This window comes from Pocillopora verrucosa, chromosome 1 (genome assembly GCF_036669915.1).
Source record: "Pocillopora verrucosa isolate sample1 chromosome 1, ASM3666991v2, whole genome shotgun sequence".
NCBI lineage: Eukaryota > Metazoa > Cnidaria > Anthozoa > Scleractinia > Pocilloporidae > Pocillopora > Pocillopora verrucosa.
In genome coordinates this window covers 15,216,517-15,238,246 of record NC_089312.1, presented here as the reverse complement: position 1 = coordinate 15,238,246, position 21,730 = coordinate 15,216,517, and the positions used below count along the sequence as shown (strand labels likewise).

Genomic DNA, 21,730 nt, shown 5'->3' with positions numbered 1-21,730 from the left:
GAATTTACTCAAGAAACGGAAAATCGGGGTGAAGATTGACTATGAAAAGCTATGATGTATCCTACATGTGGGATTAATTGTAAGATTTAACCTTATTTGTCTCTAATAAACGAAAAAAAAAATGGAAAATAAGGGTAAAGATTTGATATGGCAAAATTGGAAACTCGGAGTGAAGGATGGCATATGGGAGCTAAGGGTATTATGAACTCTCAGAGTTTAGCCTGTTTTTCTAGAACTAATTCATTAAAACAAAGAAAATTGGGGTAAAGATTTGACATGACAACTAAGGTTATATTCCACTTGCGTGATGAATTGTCAGAACTTATCCCGTTTTTCTAGAATTCATTGAACAAATGGAAAATCAGGGGTAAAGATTGAATATTGCAAGTTATGATATTAACCACTCGAATTGTCGCGATTTACCCCGTTTTTCTAAAGTTAATTGAACAAATCGGGGTAAAGATTGGATATAGAAAAGTTGTGATATTATCTACTTGTAGGATGAATAGTCACAATTAACCACGTGTTTCTAGAGTTGATTGAGAAAATGGAAAATTGGGGTGAAGATTGGATTTGGTATGTTAAGATATATTCTACTCGCTGGATAAATTGTCAGAATTTGTTTCATTTTTTGAGAATTTCCACATTCAATGAAAGCTTACCCTCGGGTGAGGTCAATAATTTTAGCCGGTACACTGTAGAATCCCCTGCACAAAGCCTGGGGATTATTCGACAAATATCACTGAGTCTGAGGAGATTATTTTGCTGGAAAAGAGAATGTAGCCTTCCCTATAATATATCAGTTTATCAGTCTGCAAGTTTTGGTGTTATGTTTTACCACTGTGATGTTCTGATTGTTGAAAAGGGTCTGCATATTCCTCACACCCTTGGAATTTAAGTCAGTTTAGCGTTAAAAATCTTTTCAGGCAATGAGAAATTTCCCCAGAAGTCTCTGTATACACAGATGCATGTGCATACATTGACGGCAAACTATTGATTTATCTTTGCGTTATAAGCAAAGTGAACATCTACGAAGAGGCCCACGGGTACTATTCACCGTAACAGAATAATTAAAGGGTTTAGTGCATGGTGTCTGTTTACTTGTGGAACCAATGGAGAACTTGACATGACATCAAGAGTCACTTAGTAGGGCGTAACAAAAGAAAAATCTATGTAAGCAAAGGACAAGTTTTAAGTTTCTCTTCCAAATATTTAATATCTTTCGATCACGTAAAAATAAAAAAAGAAACAATATACATTAAATTTATAATACTGATAAATCACGTGTACGTTTTTAATTAATTGAATATTAGTATTAAAGTATAAAATAAACCTCTTGGCACATTTATCGGTCGACTGTCGACCGATAGTCGGTCGATTGTCGACCGATAGTCGACCGATAGTCGACCGATAGTCGACCGATAGTCGACCGATAGTCGACCGATAGTCGACCGATATATCGGTCGACTGTCGCCCGATATGTCGACCGAGTCCACCTATAGTACACATGATCCGGATGACCTACATTCCTAACAAAGGCATATGGTCTAACATCACCCACGTGAAATTTCTCAGCCTTAGATTCTGTGTCAAAGTAAGTAACTTTGCACCGTTGAAGGATATGGTCCGACTGATAAGCCTGGACATTTATTGTACGAATATAAGTGGAGAAGAACTCTGCGAATTCATTCCGATGGGACTGATCGGTATTAACCTTGGTTATTGCGAGCGACTGACATCCTCCAAACTACTCCAGGAATTTTTGCACCAGAGATGCAGTCTGGAAATGGTGGGACTTTCTGCCCTTAATCAAGCTGTTAACGATGAGGTTAGTACCAAACGGGAGTTTTGGAGCTTAGCCTATTATTGCGTTCGTTTGCGGTTGCCTGTGGTCTGAACGCTTTCCAATAATCTTTGATTACTTCTAATATATCTTGTTACTAAGATATAACAAGCTTGGAACACTGCCCATAGAAAAATATATAATTCTACCGAAAAAAGTTTTTGCCACACTGTGAATATTATCGGTAAAAAGAAAAATGTTTTGCATCATGGAAGTTTAATGTAAATAGCTTATCTGTTAAAATATATTAAAGTTCAAGTGGACAATCAGACTTGGTTTGATGCTACTCTGGTTTACAGATTTAATGAATGTAACCGAAGACGTTAGAATCCATAAACCCAACGTTTCGACACTCCTGTCTAGTGCCTTCATCAAAGGTGATCTAAACGATGCAACAAGAGGTCGTTTTATATGAACACTAATTAGCGGCCTTTTTTTCTGATGAAGTGTAAATAGCCGTCAGGAAGCAAACCGCCATCGTCAGGATCCTTGGGTTTGGCGAAAATATGCCCCAAAGTCTGAAAAGGTTTTTGAGCAACTTTAACGTTGTGGCTATTCAAACTAGACAGGAGTGTCGAAACGTTAGGTCTATGAATTGTAACTTCTTCGGTTACACTCATTAAATCTGTAAACCAGAGTAGCATCAAACCATATGTTAGCTTATCTGTTATTATATAAGTTATATAAATTTTACGGACATTGAAGCTGTCACGCAACAGACCCGAGACCACAGTCGAAACAGTTGCAGCATATAAAAATCGCTCTACTTGCTAGCAATAAAACAGGGAAATTCCACGGGAAATTAATTCACGCTAGACTTAAATATCCTTATTTATAACAGCAAAAGCGCGGATATCAACAACGCGAACGCCACAAATGCAGTAAAGCAGACGTTAAAATTTGTCAATTTCAGGCATGAATATGAATGAAATGAAAAGTAATTTGAATTTGGGGCATCTAACGCTCTCTTTGATTACTTCTATTATATCTTGTTTATTTTTGTTTCTTTTGTCTCTCGATCAGGCCACCTTATTCGCCATGAAATATAGCATAGAACATCACATCTTCCCCTCCCTCCTCCCCTTATTAACGTCTGGTCACAAGGTGACACCATCTTGAGATAATTCGAATCTCGAATTTATAAACTATCTTGGCCCTGCCTTTTGATTGCGTTGTCTGTCTTTTTTTTAGGTGTTGGAATCACTTTCATGTCACGATTTGAAATATTTGGATATCAGTGACTGTAACAATGTTACATCTGTACAAGTGGCAAAGCTCCTCGCTCGACAACCCAACGTCGAAGAGTTATCGCTGCAAGGTACTTGCCACATGGCTGCCATTTTAAATGTCTTGGCATCAAACCGGCAAAGTCTGGAGAATCTGAGGTATACAATTGAACTTATTTGCTTCTATCATCCCGATTGGATAGGGGTTGAAATTTTAGATGACAAACAAAGCGTCAAGGCTAAAAATACGCGCGAAAAGTAAGAAAATACGTAACAGTCGTAGATGGCCTTTACGCTCTCTTTAGACTATCTGAGCTCGTAAGCATGACATACACAGGATGGTGAAAACCCCACAAGTACCCGCACAGCGAAAGAGCCAGCAACCTTGCTCTGTTGAGGCTCTGTCAAAGCTAATTTATAAGGGTAGTATCTGCTTTGTTTTTGTTTGTTTTTTGTTTAGAAAAGTTTTGGCTGGTTTAAAATCATCGTGTCTCTTTTGAAAATCTCAAAAATCGCAGACGTCTCTTTTAGGAGATTTATTCAAGATCTTCGTCGCAGAGGGGAAGTGGCCGACAGGGCTACAGCCGCACTCCTAGTTTTAAATTGCCTCCAAATGACAAATGTGACCCGCCATATAATTTCAGGGACAAGGTGATAACACGCTCACAACACGCTTAGCGTGTTTAATATGCGCATATATTATTTTTTAACAATAAGTACACACTGTTTCGTTTTGGTCAAGTTAGCACGCTTGGTCTTTGTTTCGGTTTGAAAAGCGTGATCGATGTTACGCTTAGCGTGCAAGTTAACACAGGAGGACACACTAAAGTAAAACGTAGCTAGATATTTCTGCCGTTCATCCAAATGTTTTCCTCTTGAACTCAATAGCACTTCATTGTGATGGGCAAGCTTACATAATGGTAAACAATGGTAAATAATGGTACGACAAATGAATTTTAACGCCTTCAAAAGTTATACACCATCACGTAATCTTATATAAGTTCCCGTTTCGCAAATTGTTTACTGCATTGATTGAATCGAGTTTCAGGCACGTGACTGAGCGCGTGATTAAGAGAAAACAATCGTTTGAGAGTCGTAGTGCTCCCAGAAACAAAGAGTTGTTCAAAAAAAAATTGTTCCTTACTGTTGATTTTGTTTATCATCCCCTAAAAATCGCTCTGGTCATCCGATGGAATAAACTTTTACACAAATGTTTCGGCCTTTACCGGCTGTATGTTATGGCGCTTTATGAATATCTTGCACATGTTTGGTTGTTTACGCGATCGGCGCAATTCGTCTGGCACTGAGTTACATTTTGTGCTTCAACTTACTACAAATATCATCAAAAGTAACCACTCCACATAAAAAAAAAAGTAATTGAAGTGTCTGCCTTGAATCCTTGCAACTCGTTCGCGGCCAAATGTTTCAACTTTGTTTTTTACGATATAAACACCGATGGGAGGTTCGGTTTTTACCGTAAGAATGAGAGTACATTGACTGTGTAATGACTAAGCGTTAGGTTCAGTTAACATGCGTGCTGCACACTGGGTTACACGCTACTATGCTGTGCCCGCTATTACGCTAGCTTTTGTATTCGAAGGTTAACACGCTTTGCGTGTTTGCCTGCTCGCGCTTCACTGTTCAACGGCGCAAGCTTTATTTTTTGTAGAGTGTTATATGAAATAAAAGCATGAGCAAATTGTGTTTTAGCATGCTCAGCAAGCGTTATAGCCAGTTTCTTTTGTTTTCGATTGGAAGCGTGTTGTGAGCGTGCTATCACCTTCGTCCCTAAAATCATATGGAATGGTATAACTCTGAATCCTTGAATGATTCTCTGTCTTAGCGAAACGAACGACACAAACACGAGAAAACGTAGATCTTCTCTATTTACTTTCAGGGGGTTGTAATCACTTGACAATAATCTCAATGCAAGTTAATAATTTATTCATACATTTTTTCCTATGTTCTTAGGGTTCTGGAAATTGGAGGAAATGTACATACCCTCAATCAAGAAAATGTTGATTCTGTACTGGAAGTTCTACCAGTGTGTGAGAATTTGAAGGTTCTCTCTATTTTTAATTGCAATCTTGAACGAAACTCAAAAGACTACTTTAAAAATTTTTTGAACCTAGAAAAATTGAACCTATGGCAGTGTCACCCACGTTTGTTTAAGTGTGCTAAAAATTCTTTGAATTTGGATTTCAAATGTGAATTAAACCCACTGTCCCCTTTGAGAGACATAATATATGCCTCAAAAGAAAAGCAAGGAACCGCTTTGGATAGAGCAATTTTCAATTGAGTGTCAAAAGTAATCCAAGATTGTGATGGTTTTGCCCAAGTATGCTCTGTGATTGGCCCAGAAATCTTGCGCCACCCTCTCAACCAATCAGATGCAAACCCAAAATCAATCATAACTTTGTTCCTTGCATTTTTCTGCACTTCAGGCCATTTGCATGTATTTACTTTGAGTCCTGATTGGTTCCATGTGATATTTCCCTTTTTCTGACTGGCCATTGCAGTTACTTTGGTTTTGGTTTCACAGTACTCAATTGAAAAGCACTCTGAGTAATACTGCAATTAAACTGGTTCACAGAGACTTTGTCGCCTTAATATTAGACTTGATGTGGTTTTTGTTGTTGTATTTTTTGGCCTTTCCAATTAAGATGAAAATGGAAAAAAATAAATTTCATTCCAGAGAGACATCTGCCCAAAAAGCGAGATGCCTATATGAGGAAATAAAGAAAACCAACCCTAAGTAATTCAGATTTAATCAAATTTTTAACAGATGACAATATAAACAGGTATTACTTTCTCCTCATCAATTACATGCCTCACTAAAGAAGACAATTGAGCAATATCATTCATGCTCATGCTAAGGCAAAGCTCTGTCATAATTTATTTCTTGACAAGATATTGTAGATGAACATAGAGTGATTTTCTCCAACCAATGAAATGCAACACTTCTATGGAAATAAACATCTTCACTACAAATAATTCAAGCAAATAACTTCAGGTGAAATAGTTTTTTTGGAATTTGTGAAATTTAAAGTGGACCATAGTGCACTAATATACCATAAATCCATTCTACCTTCCTACTTACTTGCAACTGTTTGGCTCTAATTATTCAATATTATTTCACAGATCACATTAAGTAACTCTCCAATTTACCCTTATATACTTTTGAATAAAATAAAGCAGTTGACACCAGATTGAGGAGTCAAGGCTATTTTATTCACTAATTCATTCATAATTGTTGGTAAGATTTCTTTTTATGTGGGTTGCTGTAAACATAAAGGTTTTAAATAAATTCTTTGCAATTTAAATGTTTGTGTCAATTTTTTAAATTCTACTGCTCTGGAAATGCACTAGATGTGAAACTCTGGAACTCAACAATTCCAAAGGAAGTTTTGTGGACAAATTCATAGGTCTGATGCGAACATGCTTAAGAGGTCACATTCTCTGTTGATGTTCTCTGGCCATGTCTAAGTACAATTCACAATGTGGAGCAAGGGAATTTTGGATATGACTTGAATTAAGCATGCTTCAAAACCCAATTGAAACTGTTAGAATGAACACATGACCCATTAAGTGTTTAACCCTTAAACTCCCAAGATCTCATTAGTATTTCTCCTTACTGTCTGCCATATAGTTCTTGTGATGTTAGTTTTGAGAATTTGGTATTGGATCAACTAATAATCCCCTTATCAATAATTTTCTTCATTCTCATCACTTGTCTGCTTGATATTGTATTGATAGTGTAAAGAGAAATTCTGTCTTGGTCACACATGGGAGCTAAAGGGTTAATTATTAGTATTACACTGTGCCAAATAGCTTGCCTTATTGATTTTATTTAAAATTACAAAAGGTCTTTCTCCTCAAGTTGCCTCCATTTCCAGTCTCTCCACATTTCATAGTGATACTGTTCTGTGATGTTCAATAAGACCCATCCATCACTATCAACTCGCTCTAAGATACTTGCCACATCTATCAACTCTTCTGTGGTCTCCTTGGTCCAAACTTCGAAGGCTCTATCCCACCTGTAATGGAAAAATCTTTGTCTCGACTTCCCCTTCCTTACCTGCCTCCAGTAATCAAAATCTAAATAATAATAATAATAATAATAATAAAAGATTTATACCGCGCCAGTATCCTACTGTTCAAAGGCGCCTACAAGAAAAAAAACTTAAACATTAACACTTAAGACAGCTAATATTAATTATAAAAGGCTTTTCTAAAGAGTAAAGTTTTTAATCTACGTTTAAAAACAGACACAGACTGAGCATTTCTAATTTCACTTGGCAAAGCATTCCATAATGATGGTGCTGCTACAGAAAAGGATCTTGCGCCATATGTTTTCAAGTTATAGGATGGAGAAACCAGAAGGTGCTTGAATGATGAGCGTAGTTGACGCGATGGGGTGTAAGATGTAAGCAGATCACAAATGTACGACGGTGCCAGGTTGTTAAGTGCCTTGTAGGTTATAAGTAAAATCTTAAAAATAATACGTTGGTTAACAGGAAGCCAATGAAGATTGAAAAGAACAGGCGTAATGTGATCATGCTTTTTTGTAAGTGTGACGAGGCGCGCCGCGGCATTCTGGACGTGTTGTAGCCTTTTTATAGCGTAGGCTGGTAGGCCATACAAAAGGGAATTACAGTAATCCAGCTTCGAAGATACAAACATATGAACCAGCAATTCAGTAGTGGTCGCTGAAAGATATTTCCTGATATAGCTAATATTTCGCAAATGATAAAATGAAGATTTACAAATGTCAGTAATATGATCCTTAAAGCAAAAATGGCTGTCGAACATAGTGCCGATATTCCTCGCCTTTTGCACGGAAGGAATAGTCTCACCAGCAACTGAAATTTCGTGAAGGAGTGGTCTTGGAAGATGTTTAGCGGAAATTACCAATAATTCAGTTTTGTCTTTATTTAATTTAAGACGATTAACCATCATCCAATGATGGTTACCATTTCCAATGATACCATTTCTTCTGTTGTCATCACTGCATGGTAACACCCTCTTGGAACATTTATCCCTTTCTCCTTCCTTAGTTTGAAAAGATATTGCTCAGTGATGGGGTTAAGGCCTTGGAATACCTTCCTTTCTTCTTTAGAATAGAGCATCTGTAGGGTTGGAAGCTGTGAAGAAAATCAGTCTCCATTAGGAAAGAAAATCTAATGACACTTGGCTTGTGAAAGACTGTCTTCACCAAATTCGTATTAAAATGCACATTTGGCTTAATTTCATCGGGTAAGTACCACTTACCAAGTATCAGTATGTTAATGATGATATGCTATAAATTAACTCAAGGGACAATGAAAACAACCGCATCATTATGTTAACCCAACAAACAAATTTAGCAATTAAAGGACTATTAATCATTAGATGTATTTATAATAATTTAACTTAAAATTCATTGCAGACACAAGGCAATAAAAAACATCCAAAACTAGTCATCAAAGGGAAACAAAACACAAAAGTAATAGTACTAAAATAATAATAATAATAATAATAATAATTTAATAAGAACAATAATGATATTCCCCTAAACTACTTGACATGTTAACAAGAACATCTCTGCATAATATAAAATGATTATAATAATAGTAATAATAATAATGATATTCCCCTAAACTACTGGGCATGTTACAAGAACATCTCTGCATAGTATACAACAACAACAATAACAACAACAACAGCGGTAAAAAAAATAATAATGATAATGACGATGATGATAATAATAATAATAATAATAATAATAATAATAATAATAATAATAATAATAATAATAATAATAATAATAATAATAATGTAAGAGAAAACCCAAGCAGAAGAAAACCACAGATCACTCACAAATTCTGCATACCTCGTGAGAAGCATCATAAGGAGGCTTGAGGAGCTCATACAAGACCAAATCTTCATCATCTGGTTCACTGGCTGTAAAAAGGCACAACAATGCTTTCTTTAGCAAATAACAAAAAAACAAGGTTTATAGAGATGAATAATTATGGAACAATATAGCAAAAAATTCATATTACAAAAAAAAAGAGACAAAGAGTGAAAATGGTCAACATATTAATTACCTTGAATATTGTTTTCATTTGACAACTCTGTGTCTTTGTCCCGTAGTTGAATGTCTAATGGCAGAAGAGGAGGGGGGACAACAAATGGATCATCTTCCATATCTTCATAATCCTTCTCAAAATCCCCTAATTCATACTTACCAGGAAAAGCAACACCAAAACCAACAGAAACCTCTTCCATGGTTTTGTCAGGACTAAATGGACTCACTCCTGTTCTGCATTTCTTAATTCCATCTTCACCTATTCTTGCACTGCTGTTTTCACCAGCACAATGTATAAGTCCTGTACCACTTACTCCAGATTCTTTGTCACTGCAAATATTCTCTTGACCCCTACATCTCATAGTTTCAATGGTAGAGCAACCAACTAGCCCAAGGACACTTCCATGGCCACCTTCTTCACAAGCTGGATGACAACTTTCTTGGGTACTGGGACAATTTTCAATGTCACATACTGGTTGCCCATTCATGATAATTTTCGCAAATGAATTCCGCAGGAATGGCATATCCCTTAAGCTGAAATTCATTTCCAAGTTGTTGACAAATGCACTGATAAAACCCAACACAAAGACACCACAGTCAAAAACATTCTGTCCTTGAGAAGGCAACTTTTCTCTTTCCTCCTGACTTAACCTTCGAAATGAAGAAATATCAATATTTGCAGTTTTGAATTCCCTGCACAAGACCTGAAAAACATAATCACTCCTTCGATCTTTACAAAGGGAGTCAAATTCCCCATACAACTTCATTGGCCTGTCTATTAAGACACACCACCAGTGACCAGGGCAATGAACAGGAAATACAAACTTTTCATACTTGTGAAAATCACACCTAAGCATTTCCTTAACACCCAGCTCTTGGCTGCAGTGATTTAGCCAAAAGGTGCTTGCCACATACACATCCTTTTTCTGACTCATTAAGAATGGACCAATGTAGTTGATCACAACATCATTTATTTGGTTACCTGGCTTGAGGGTACGAACATCTTTTGCTTTGACTTGTCCATGGAGTGTGGCAATGATGGTATCATCACTTATAGTACTGCTTAAATCCCACACCTCATCCAGTGTGCAATGAAAATTTGTGTGCAGCTTAACTTCTGGCAAGTCATTCACTCTCACAGGATTGCCATAAGTTCCAGGCCCTTGAAGGTTTACAGCAGCAAAATCTGGGTTCTGATATGCTTCTCTCTGAATGTAACCTAGGCCATCTTTAAGGGACAGTGGAAGAGCAGATGTCCTGCGACTATCAAGAAGTACAATTGCATCTGCTTTAAAGAGCAGAGTAACAAAGTGATATTCCTTTGTCCTCACAATGAGTGATGGTCTCTCATCTGCCTGGAACAATCCCAGAAGAAGGGAATAAAATTCCTGGAGACTGCTGGTGTCAAGGGAATTCATTGCAGCACCATCCACAAGTGCCCTCAAGGGTAAATCTAGTCTTTGAAATGTACAGTTCTTCCTAATTGCTGCCTCCTCCATTGCTAAAATACTGTAGTCACCATCAAGACCCCGCATAGGCTCTAAAGGTACAGAAAATCCACAGCCAACTTCACAAACCTGTTTTAACCAAATGATGTCTGCTGCCAAATCTAGGTCAAACAAATTGAACATAGTAGGTCCTTTCCTGGAACAACCTATTGCATTGTTCATTGCACAAAGTCCACAGAATGAGCTGTACCCTTGAACTTGCATACACTCCTGACTGCCATTGTTGCTACTTAGGCGCACTTGGCTCTGTACATCTTTATTTGCATGCTTGTCAATAATCTTTAAAAAGTACCTCAAGTTACTTCTTTCTGTGGCATTATCTTGAGAAGGATTTATGGCTGCAAGAAAGCCCTTCAAGGGCATTACAAACTTGGCCAGTTCACTGCAATAAGGATCAATGTTCTCTAGATGTTGCTGACACTTGTCCTTCAACTCAGCTGGCTTCCATAGCATTCCTTGATTGCTTCCTGGCATGAACAGCAATGATGTGGATGGTTCACCAAGGGTGACTTCATGGGTTTTCAGACTTCCTTGGGGTGTACTGCATCTGTTGGATCCAACATCAACATTTACATCATTTGTATGGTCAAGCAGATCATCCTTATTGAACACTGGCTCATCAACACCGACTTGGGTGCTAGGTCTTTTGATACTGTCTTTATCGTGGCATGAAGTACTAGCCTCAGTTGTATGGCTACTTAACAGAGGGGTTTCCTTTGGAGCTGTCTGAGATGTTTTCATTATACTATCATCAGATGGTACAATGCAACCATCTATTGTTACACAGAAGAGCCCACAGTTAACAGCCATCTGAAGCACAAGATTCTGGCAGCAGGGATGAAAGCATGGAGTTTCTTTTTGCTCTCCAACGCACGACAAGCAGTCAGAGTGCTCCTCGTAACTGGTGAGATGACTTAGAATTGACTTTCCCAGGTTTTGCTTTCTGTCTCTCTCCCAAAAGATTGTACCATAGAGAAAGTACTGAAAACCCGAAGCCTGTAAAGTTTGAAGGCCAGTTACAAACTTCTGGTGAAACACAGCTTCTTCTTCCTCTCTGTCAGAAAACGACGATACCATGGCAAGGAGTCCATAATCCAGAACCTGACAATAACTCTTCAATAAATCATCAATACTTCTATGGTGAGCCACTTTCCTCAACCTTAGACTTCGATTATACATCTCCTTACCCACAGTTAGGCCAAACTCTGAAATGAAATTGTGCATATTCAGCAAAGATAACTTGGGGGGTGTTTCACAAAGGGGAAGTTCACACTGCTTTTCCTTGAACAAAACCATCTGGCCACCAAAAATGGATTTAACTACCAATTGCTCTCCACATTCTATCTCCACCTTGAACATTCCTCCAGGACGCACCTCTTTGATGACCCCCAGAACATTCAAGGGCTGAAAGGGATCTGGCTTTGAAAAATGCAATCCTTCCGAACGTGGATTTTGGAAGAGAACTTTGTCTCCCACCTTAAATTCCCGCTCTTTAGCCCTCTTAAGAGCCCGTTTGTGATTCTTTTGAATGGTGTGTTCTGTTGCTTCAAGCACATCCACCATCTTAGATTTGTATTCTTCACTCAAGTTGAAGAGGTATTTCGTGATGTTCTCTACCTGGAATTCTGCCTCTGAATCCACTGATTGAAGTGGGATGTTGTTGTGACTGTGAGAAGGTGGAGAATGTGAATTTCCTTGCACTATCTTCTTAACAGCTGCTGACAGCTGCTTAGCTGAAACACCCAATGAGGACAATAATATGGTCTCAGAAGAAATTTGCAGGATGGCCTCTGTTATCTCTCCTAATTTAGATTTATCCATGGAAGTGCTTTCCCCATGTCTCTCAAGTTCAATGAAATCTTCTGATGAAAATTCATAATCCTCAAGGCAACCATCTTCAATACTTTCTGTCCACATATTATCATCTGGGATGATGTAGTCCACCAAGCAGGAAGGCTCACGGTTCTTATATATTCGAAAAGGCACATCATTAATTGTGCTGTGCCACTTGCAATTCAAAAGGTCTGCAATAGCAGAGAGTAGTAAAGGCCAGACATTGGCCTGAAGATCTCTAGGCAACTGTTGTAAAAACCTTGCAAGTAACCTTTTGACTTGCTTGTTGAGATTTTCTGTCTGGCCTTGAGACTGTGGGTGGTGTGGCCTACCATGAACCATGCAAACTTCAAATTCTTTGCAAAGTTTTTGCACTACCTCTCCAATGAATTCACCACCATTATCTGACTGAATTACAGTGGGTGACCCTTCCTTGATGAACAAGGCCTTCAGAACGGCATACACTTCTTCTGCAGACTTTGTTTTTAACGGGAACAGCCAACAAAAATTCGAGAAACAGCACTTGACTGTTAGAATGTAACGGTAGCTCCAACAACAATTATTCTGCATAAAACTACGGTGCTTCTTTGGGGCCATGTCAATAAGGTCACACTGTAGTCTGGAATGGGGGCGAAAAGATCTAATGGGGACAGGAGGGGGAAGCACTCGCATTGGCAAGGGGTTGTTGACCTGACATGTTGAGCATCGAGCCAAGAAGGCCCTAATAAGGTTGAAAATACCCTTAAATACATATTTTTGATTGAATAGCCTACTCAAGGCATTCACCCCTCCAGGGAGGCAAGTATCCTCTCCAAGGACACCTTTAATGTAGTGTAAACTGCTTAATACACCATCTACAGCCTCTCTGTAGAGAAGTTGCTTTGTAGTCTTAAGCTCTCCTTGAACATAACTGTTGACCAAAACAACAAGGATGCCATTTTTGTCACGGACAATCTTACCTTCTTGGTCAAGTTTTAGTGTGTAGACTGGTCTTTTCAGGCTACGTCGTTCAAAAAATCGTCTTTTATACTGATTAAAGAAAGCATTTAAGTTTTCATTCTTCTCTGAAGAAATACCATCTTTTGGGAAAGATGTATATCCTGGAGTACAATACAAAACTGTATCTGCCAGTTTTTCATAAAAATATTTCTGGCATCCATTGAAGCTACAATCTGCTAAATAAAATATAGTATTTGTGAATAAGTAATAGTTATAGAAGATTGCTACCTTTAACATACATTTATTGATTAACCCTTTACACCCTAACATCATTATGCATATTCTCCATACTGTTCTCTATACATTTCCTGAAGCCCTGACAAAGAGAGTTTTTATAAAAATCAAGAGATTTATAAATTGTTGGTCATTTCCTTTATTCTCATGAACTCAATGTTTGATTCAGGGGAGATATTGTAAGGAGAAATTAGAAGCTGGTCACTTTTAGGGGTTAAAGGGTTAAGATTTTTTCTTCCATAACGGGTAAAACAGATCCTATTTAATGGTTCAGAGATGACCTTTCTACAAGTAACTGGAATTGAGGCAATGGAAGATATTACTGCATGCTCAGTATATTGTTGCACAAAAGTATTTAAAAGTTTCCTGTTTCTGAATTTCAGTAGTGGATAACTGTTGTATTCCAGCACTGTTATTTTCCAGCCCCTCTCAGCTGTTCTCAGTTTCTCAGCAGGAGTTAACTATTGTATTCCAGCACAGTTAATTTCCAGCCCCACACAGCTGTTCTCAGTTTATCAGCAGGATTTACTGTTGTATTCCAGCACTGTTAATTTCCAGCTCCACACAGCTGTTCTGAGATTACTAGCAAGGAATAAATATTCTTTTCCAGTCCTTACTTGTATTTTCAGTTGCATACTATTCTTCCCACATTTCTTAATAAATGAACCTATATTTAGTGGACACTTCTATATCACAGACACTGGAGAAGGTTCTCAGAGAAGTCACCTTTGATACTTTTATAACTATAAAAGTAATAGCTTTCACTGCAATTTAAAGTGATTTAATTTTTGAAATACAGTTAACTTCTCCACTAACCCCACAACACCTGTGCAAAGCATGTCAATTACAAATAACAAATATGGAGAGTTGCAAATTACTTTCAATACTTTATAGTGCAAGCAATGTATTCCCTACCGTCATTTTTCAGTGTTTTCTTTCCATTTACAGACTCAAGTGGCTGTAATGAAAAAAAAAAATTCAAACAATTTTACCTCACTTCTTAAAGCAAGAAGTCACAAGACTAAACAACAAGTGTAGAAACTTAGACATACTTAGGCTACAACTCTGATTCAAAAATAAAAAAATGACCCCCTGCAAAAAAAAATTGTACCACTGTCTTTGATACCATCCTGTCACTCTCCTATTTTTTTTTCACTTTTCTTTACTTCTAATTTGTAAACACATATAATGCTTCTTCTCAATGGGAAGTGTCTTCAAGAAAACCCAAATAACGAAACAGTATTGGCAAGAAAGATAGCCAAATGAACAGTAGTATCGAATTAGAGCTTAGAGCAATTAAACAACATGAATGGCTGCTACACCCCATTCTTTTTTCCCAGGTCTACATGAACTAGATTTTGAGCACAGAATGCAATACCTCACCAAACATCTGCTATGATGACTAACTTAAAAGTGTGCATGATTATCACCTCTTGCTGAGATAGCACACTTCACTTCAATGTTTTTATTACTACACATATGGGGGCTTTGGTAAGATTGTGGAAAGGAGGGACAACGTTTGAGCAGCTGGGAGGGACCAAAATGACAGTGTGACAGCCATTTATTCCCACTTGGATGGCAAAGTCTGGGGAACCTTCCCCTGGAAATTTAAAAGTTCAGATGTCCAAAAGGGTCCATTTTAGGCCACTATTTCCCAAGTTGGCTAAAAATTATAGCTGCTACGAGGGTGAGTATTGACACTGAATTAATGAATAGAGTACCTTTTATGTAACTAACTATATAAACATTATACATAGCAATGTTGTCTCTGTGATGATGTCTGTGTGGTCTTGTTTGATTTTTACTTTTGCCTTGCTCAAAAATGAGATTGTGCTGAGGACGACATTAGATTTTGGGGTACAGTGCTGTGATTTCTAACACAGTATCTTTAATGCAATTACTGATGGCAAAGGAGTTAATCAGTACTTCAATGATAAATGTAGAGCATGGCAATTAATGAAACGATCAATGTCTAATCATGAACTAGCTCTTTGTCAGTGACAAGTTCACAAAATTAATATTGGTGAAGGTTACTTCATACAACAATTACTGTAAACCACCATACCAAAAAACATGGTGACTGGTACATTCAACCAGAACTCTTTGTGCAAGAAAATACTGGAACCAATCATAAAAACAAGCAGTAAAGGTCTGAAAAATTTAAACCTTGCATACATAATGTTGTTGTTTTGTGAAATATTGCTTTCTATGAGTGCCTTAGCCTAAGAGTAATAGTAAAATGCACAGGTGCCATATTTGTCTGTGAGTGGATTGAATCTATTGGGTGAACACCAGAAAAAATAGTAATATTGATACAAATAGGCTGAGGGTTTAGTATAGGTATGCTGTGGTTTAGTTTTATCCTTAGTTTAATTCTTTTACTTTTAATAGAGGCCAAATTGATAGTGACACATCATCTCATCATAACTTAGGCTAGGAGCTAAATTTTATCTTTCTTTACACAAAATGCATTTTTCATTCATATCATTAACAAAACCAAAGGAAAATGATGTTTATACCAAGGACAAAAATTAAGCACAACATATACCTTTTTATAACTAGTGCATAATTCGCCAAGAAAATGTTTAGAATAGAGCTTACCACCTCATCAGCACTTTTGTTTTCTTTGCTTTGCTGCTGGTTCTCATCCATGCCTGTATGAATGATATTTAGTAAGGGTGAAAGGATTGGTATTTTCTTAGCAAAGATAGTTGCAGAGAGTTTCTCCACTAATATACAGATCGCCAAATGCTCACAATGAATGCCAACAAGACCAAGTTCTTGCTAACACATGTAGGAGCAATAATTGCTAATAGTAGGCAATAGTCTGTATTGAATTAAGTATTCATTTCTGCATGAATTAGTGTTTATTTCATTTTAATGTTTGTGAAACATAGCTGAAAAAGTATGGATAATGTGGTAACATATAACATACATATTGTTATCATATTCCTTATAATTTGGTACAGGGGAATTTACTCTAAATTGATCAAAATAAAGAAAGTGGCATATGTCAGCCACTGATTTAAATAGCAAAGCACTAATTATTAAGTGAAGAGTAATTTTGCTGCAATTCTGTCCCTTCTGGGTGAGCAAAGAGAATGATTTAATATATTGTAACCCAACTGTTACTTGTTGGAGAGCATTGGGAGACAGCACCCTATCCTTTATGAAAGAGACCAGATCTTCATCATACGAGTTAGCAGTTTGTGAGTTAACCTCCCAGGATATGTGATATTTGACATCAACCATACCAGAGGTTGAATTTTTGCGTAGTCCCATACATTTACAATGAATACATGTCTTCCACTGTATCCATAATAGCCATCATTGTAGGCACAATGAGATGGAGAAAATCACACATTTTTGGGCATTGAAACACCGAGATCTGCCCTGTTTTTCAATTATGTAACATCTAGTTTTACATGTCCCACGCAAAATATAAAAATCAGCCCTCGACACTGAGGGATTCAATGAATCCAAGTTAGTAGTTACTCGCACGCTTCGCCATGCTGTCACATGAAATCTACAGTATTAAGCCCAAAACTTGAACGTGATCTTTGAAGAATGGTTGTAATATTTGAATTTAACAAAATACTAGCATAAAATGCAACCGAAACCTTACCTTCCTTTAGTAGTTCCGACAAAAAAGCACAACTTCGATCACCAGCGCACTCCAAACCAATAAGGGAAGCTACGAGGCAATGTCAAATTCTCGTCTTCCTAACCTTTCCAACGTATCGAAGAAAATTTCACTGATACTTCGCGCTTAAAAACGCAACAAGAATATTAATCTTTCAACAATCCGAAGTGTCCCAAAAGGCATCAAGGATAAGCCCATGAAACAAGAATAGCCCATGAAATTCTCAACCTTCGAGCGCGGAAAACTTAACGATAGTCTCACAATTTTGCATTGCATCCCTCCCCTAGTTGGGAAGTGACACGCAGAAGACACGTTCACAACGCACTTTGATTGGAAGAAATAAAACCGCATTCTATTGGTTATTAGGTGTGAGGACATAACTACAACGGAAGACACAACTGCAACGCTACAGCCATTTACCCACCGTAAGGCCCCAAACCCAAGGTGTGTGTAACCACCACTAATTTCTGTAAGTGACCCGTCTGTTCTTCGATATAAAAAACATTACACCCCGAGGGCCTGCTAATGCAAATATGACTAACTTAAGATCATTTTTCCGCATTCTATTGCGACAAGCTCATCACTGAAATTTTATTACAACACTGAGTGCGTTACACACAGCGTAGAGTTTCTAATGTGAAAGTTGGCTTTGCTCTCTCTAAAGTTATCACAGCTGGTATTTGAGGAATCAGTTTCAACCAAAAACCGATCACATTCTTCAAGAAAGAACACAGAGGAGAAAAAACAAACAAACGTGATATAATTCTGATATCATTCAACCGGAAAGTCGCACGTGTTAAACAGAGGAAGATGTTCAGTACTGCTAAATACTTATCATCGCCAAGAAACAGACTTGCAATGATTTTGTTTCAGTGGATCTTGAAGATTGTTGTAGTGGCTTTCTGGCCCTCGACGGGTAAGTTTTGGCTAAACTGCAGAATACCCTGCCACCTATTTACCTGACACTGAATGGAATGGCGTCTATCAAAAGCACATGTTCCTATGTCTTGTGTTATGCCTCGTTCTTGAAAGCCTCACGACACATGTAAATGGGCTGAACCAAAGTGGCAGGGTATTCTGCCGTTTGTCCTAAGTTTTACTAAGTTCTGCTGGCATGTAACATACAAAATCAATAGACCGATCCAAGGTTATCGACGCCATTTTGTAAAGGGTGCAAAACCACTGGGGAGAGCGCGCGGCCAAACTAATGGCGACGCATTTACCATGCCGAAACACGCGCGTTGTTGTGTTGGATTTTGTGATAACGACAAGCGATTTCCCAACTTACTGGTTGTGAGATCTCACGTAAAAGAATTGAAATTCCATAGGTGGCCAAAAGACCCAAATTTAGCTGAATTGTGGAGGAAACAAGTCGCGAAAGGACGGAGTGATAACTTCAATCCCGAACCTGGATCGGAGGGCACATTTGTCTGTTCAAATCACTTTCCTGAGGGCACGAGAACTCGCCACAATCCAAGTACTGACTATCCTTCGGTTTTCTTAACATTAAGCGACTTTCTCTGACCAACAGCCATGTGTAATACTCAGATACAGAAAAATTAAATTAAAAAAATTAAAGTGTATTGTCAAAATCTATCAATTTATGGATGTCTCCACTCTGGAAGACAAGACAAGATTGTTATTTACTCGTCACAAAAGAGTGTTTTTATCTCATCTCATGGTTGACACCGTTTACATACTAAGTCCAATGATCTGGTTATGTCTTCATGGTTGCTGCATGAACAGGTTTGTAACAAATGGTACAAATGTGTCCTTGACCAACAGGGATACTCTGAGATGAACATACACTGCATAACACAACAGGGTCAGCCAGTACATGAAAACAACTATTAGTTTGTACAGCATTATCCACGGTTGCAGTTACACTGTCTGTGGAATCCATTTCAATGTCACAAGAAGTACAAGTGGTGGACACATCATCAAAATCACTATCACTGTCAGAGTCACTGTCTGCAACATCAACCAGACAGCTATAACACATCCATCATTCCAGTGATTCTGCAACATCCTGTGAGAGATTGGCACATGGTAAGTGCCACCATGTGCTACAGGTATCACAACAAATACTGTTTTCAACTGAAATGTCAGTGATTTCTGGTTCCTCCAGTATAACTTTGTCACACTTTGGACACTGGTAGATATCCCTGTACCCCAACAAAACTGGTAAGGCATATGTTTTGTAGAATAAAGTGATGTTGTTTAGAACCACACTAAAATATTCTCTGTTAAACTCCACTCTTTCATACAATGGCTTGTGTACCTTTGTCCAGACAATAAAGTACCCATGATTTGTTCCAGTCACCCACATTTGAGCCTGCATCTGGGTGTAGTACTTGTGAGTGTGCCTTAATCTAGGGCTCCCATCTACTTCCTCCAAAAAATCGACACGTTTGTATGTAGCTTTCAGATTGATATTTTCTTCTTTGACTGAGAAAGGGCATTTTACTTCAAGTAAAGCTGGACTGCAACAGTCACAAACAAACAACCATCTGGTGAGGCAGCAAGGAAAGCATAATCATGCTTTACAAACAGACCACATTGTTTGAACCCATTCATCCCATTTGCATGTTTTGATACCACATCAGACAAAAATGACTTAATTGCATCCTTCTCATGTTCAAGCCCCCACTTAATTTGAGGCAAGTGAGAAATGTCATCACTTTTGTTCAAAATGTCGAATACCAGAGGGGTATATGTATTTTTGCCCCTCTTTCTGGACTTCAAAATTGATTCCATCTTTGTGTGATATGTATGGAAGTTCAAGGCTGTAATTCTGCCTTCTCGCTGATCAAACCACATCTTATTGCCACTTTGTCCTCTTGTTTCAATTTCTACTCTCTTCAGCTCATCATTTGTCATCTGACAATGTTCCAGAAATGATGAAGCTATCTCTTCACATGTTTTGCTCTTGTTAGTTTTGACAGACATGAAGGCTAAGGCTTTCTCTTTAAGTGGTCGAGGAAGCCTATCATCTTTAGCATGTTCAATGGAATTGAGGACACAAGAAGATGGCTGACATTCTTTGATCTTTCTGAGCAAATCAGATACTCTTTCATTAGTTAACACTCTGTCACAAGCTTTCCTTGGATCAAAGTGTTCCCTGAGTTCTTGCTCTATGGCAGGATCTCTATTAGTGTCCTTTCTTGCTTTCTTATGTTTAAAAAATTTTAGATTTCTAATTTGGCTTGGTGCCACCTCCTTCTTTGTTCCTCTGTTCCAGCCTTGAGGGATGCTTGTACAGGCTGGTGAAATGTAGTCCTTCTTGAAAGCATAATTCACTTATAACAAGGCATATAACAAGGCAATTACATGATTGCACACCTCACTAGTTCCTGCAATGCAGGAGCACCACGATGTAAGGATTTCTGATTTATCCTTTGGTCCCTCAGTACAAACCCACACATGATGTGGGTCATCGTTTAGTCTTTGCGAAGGAGAGACATGCTTTTAAAAACAATAAGTTGTCATTGCATGAAGCATGGTATACAGTGTCTACAAAGCCACTAAGCCAATAAGAATATGCCTTTTGGTCTTTATATTTACCTATGTAATCTACATCCACTGCTTTCACTCTTAAGATGTAGCTAAAAAGCATTCCATCATCTAGATTTGGCCATTCATGGATGTTTTCCTTCCAGTCTTCTTTCTGAATAGAATTGGGGTCGGTGTTTATCCGATGTTTTTTTAGTCTCTGTTGGTACTCTTCTTCCAATTTCCTGTCAATTTCTTCTTGTGAAAACTTCTTAGGTGCTTTCAGCTCGTAGGCACCGAATGCTCTCGCCACAAGTTCGGCTTTTTTGCCTGTCTGTTTCAATCCTCGAAGTGCTAAAAAATCTTTCAACGAAGTCAGGGTCCAGTTCAAAAAGTCTTGATATTCAAGCTTTTCTTCTGCTTGTCTCGGCATCGGCAAAAACGTAGAAAATGCTCAAGTATGGCAAGTAATACCTTTTGAATAATATCAAAACCTCTCAACGTTACAAAAAAAAAACAGAAAAAGTAGGAAGTAGCAAACGCAGAACAGCTTGTTTTCGCGCTGCAGAGTATGTTTGGCCGCGCGCTCGCCCCAGTAATTTTGCACCCTTTGAAATATGGCGTCGATTACCTTGGATCGGTCTATTCTATTTGAGCCTGAGTGGGCCAAAAGCTCTGATAATATTCTGATTTGTAATGTTTAAATGTATTTTGGTGACATGAAAGAGGTCACCTTGTTTCCGGTTTCATTTCGGAATTATTTAATTCAATTATTTGAGCAATGCGCTCAAGTAAGAAGTGATTATAAGTTTTATAAACACAATTAATCTTTTGACGCGCTGTAAAGGCGGTTTGGGGAAGGAACAAGTTCGTATTATTGTT

At 38.0% G+C, this 21,730-nt stretch overlaps 3 protein-coding genes and 1 pseudogene across 5 annotated transcripts in view; 2 read left to right on the top strand and 2 right to left on the bottom strand.

The window, feature by feature from the left end:
- Positions 1–21,730, top strand: part of LOC131781701 (uncharacterized) — a 31,545-nt gene that overhangs the window by 5,813 nt on the left and 4,002 nt on the right. Inside the window, exons 1-2 of one of the 2 annotated variants that reach the window (XM_066160419.1) lie at positions 17,750–17,800; positions 18,021–18,272. In XM_066160419.1, the coding sequence (XP_066016516.1) occupies positions 18,167–18,272 (106 nt within the window). In that variant the 5' untranslated portion in view covers positions 17,750–17,800; positions 18,021–18,166. Of the gene's footprint in view, positions 1–17,749; positions 17,801–18,020; positions 18,273–21,730 lie in introns of those variants that run through there. The other variant, XM_066160423.1, reaches the window with a different exon arrangement.
- On the top strand, positions 1,742–5,989 carry LOC136277759 (uncharacterized). The gene is made up of 3 exons (XM_066160428.1): positions 1,742–1,828; positions 3,035–3,228; positions 5,041–5,989. Exons 1-3 carry the CDS (start codon positions 1,787–1,789, stop codon positions 5,366–5,368), a joined length of 564 nt encoding a protein of 187 aa, XP_066016525.1. The 5' UTR covers positions 1,742–1,786; the 3' UTR covers positions 5,369–5,989.
- Positions 7,874–17,734, bottom strand: LOC131777675 (uncharacterized). 2 transcript variants are annotated; one of them, XM_066160404.1, is made up of 6 exons: positions 17,339–17,734; positions 16,315–16,367; positions 14,629–14,671; positions 9,159–14,295; positions 8,942–9,012; positions 7,874–8,213 (listed from the first exon to the last, which is right to left on the bottom strand). In XM_066160404.1, exons 4-6 carry the CDS (start codon positions 13,750–13,752, stop codon positions 8,025–8,027), a joined length of 4,854 nt encoding a protein of 1,617 aa, XP_066016501.1. In that variant the 5' UTR covers positions 13,753–14,295; positions 14,629–14,671; positions 16,315–16,367; positions 17,339–17,734; the 3' UTR covers positions 7,874–8,024. The 2 variants fall into 2 exon arrangements, with proteins under 2 accessions (XP_066016501.1, XP_066016507.1); XM_066160410.1 differs by having other exon boundaries at positions 16,318–16,367.
- Positions 19,074–21,281, bottom strand: LOC131781691 (uncharacterized; annotated as a pseudogene).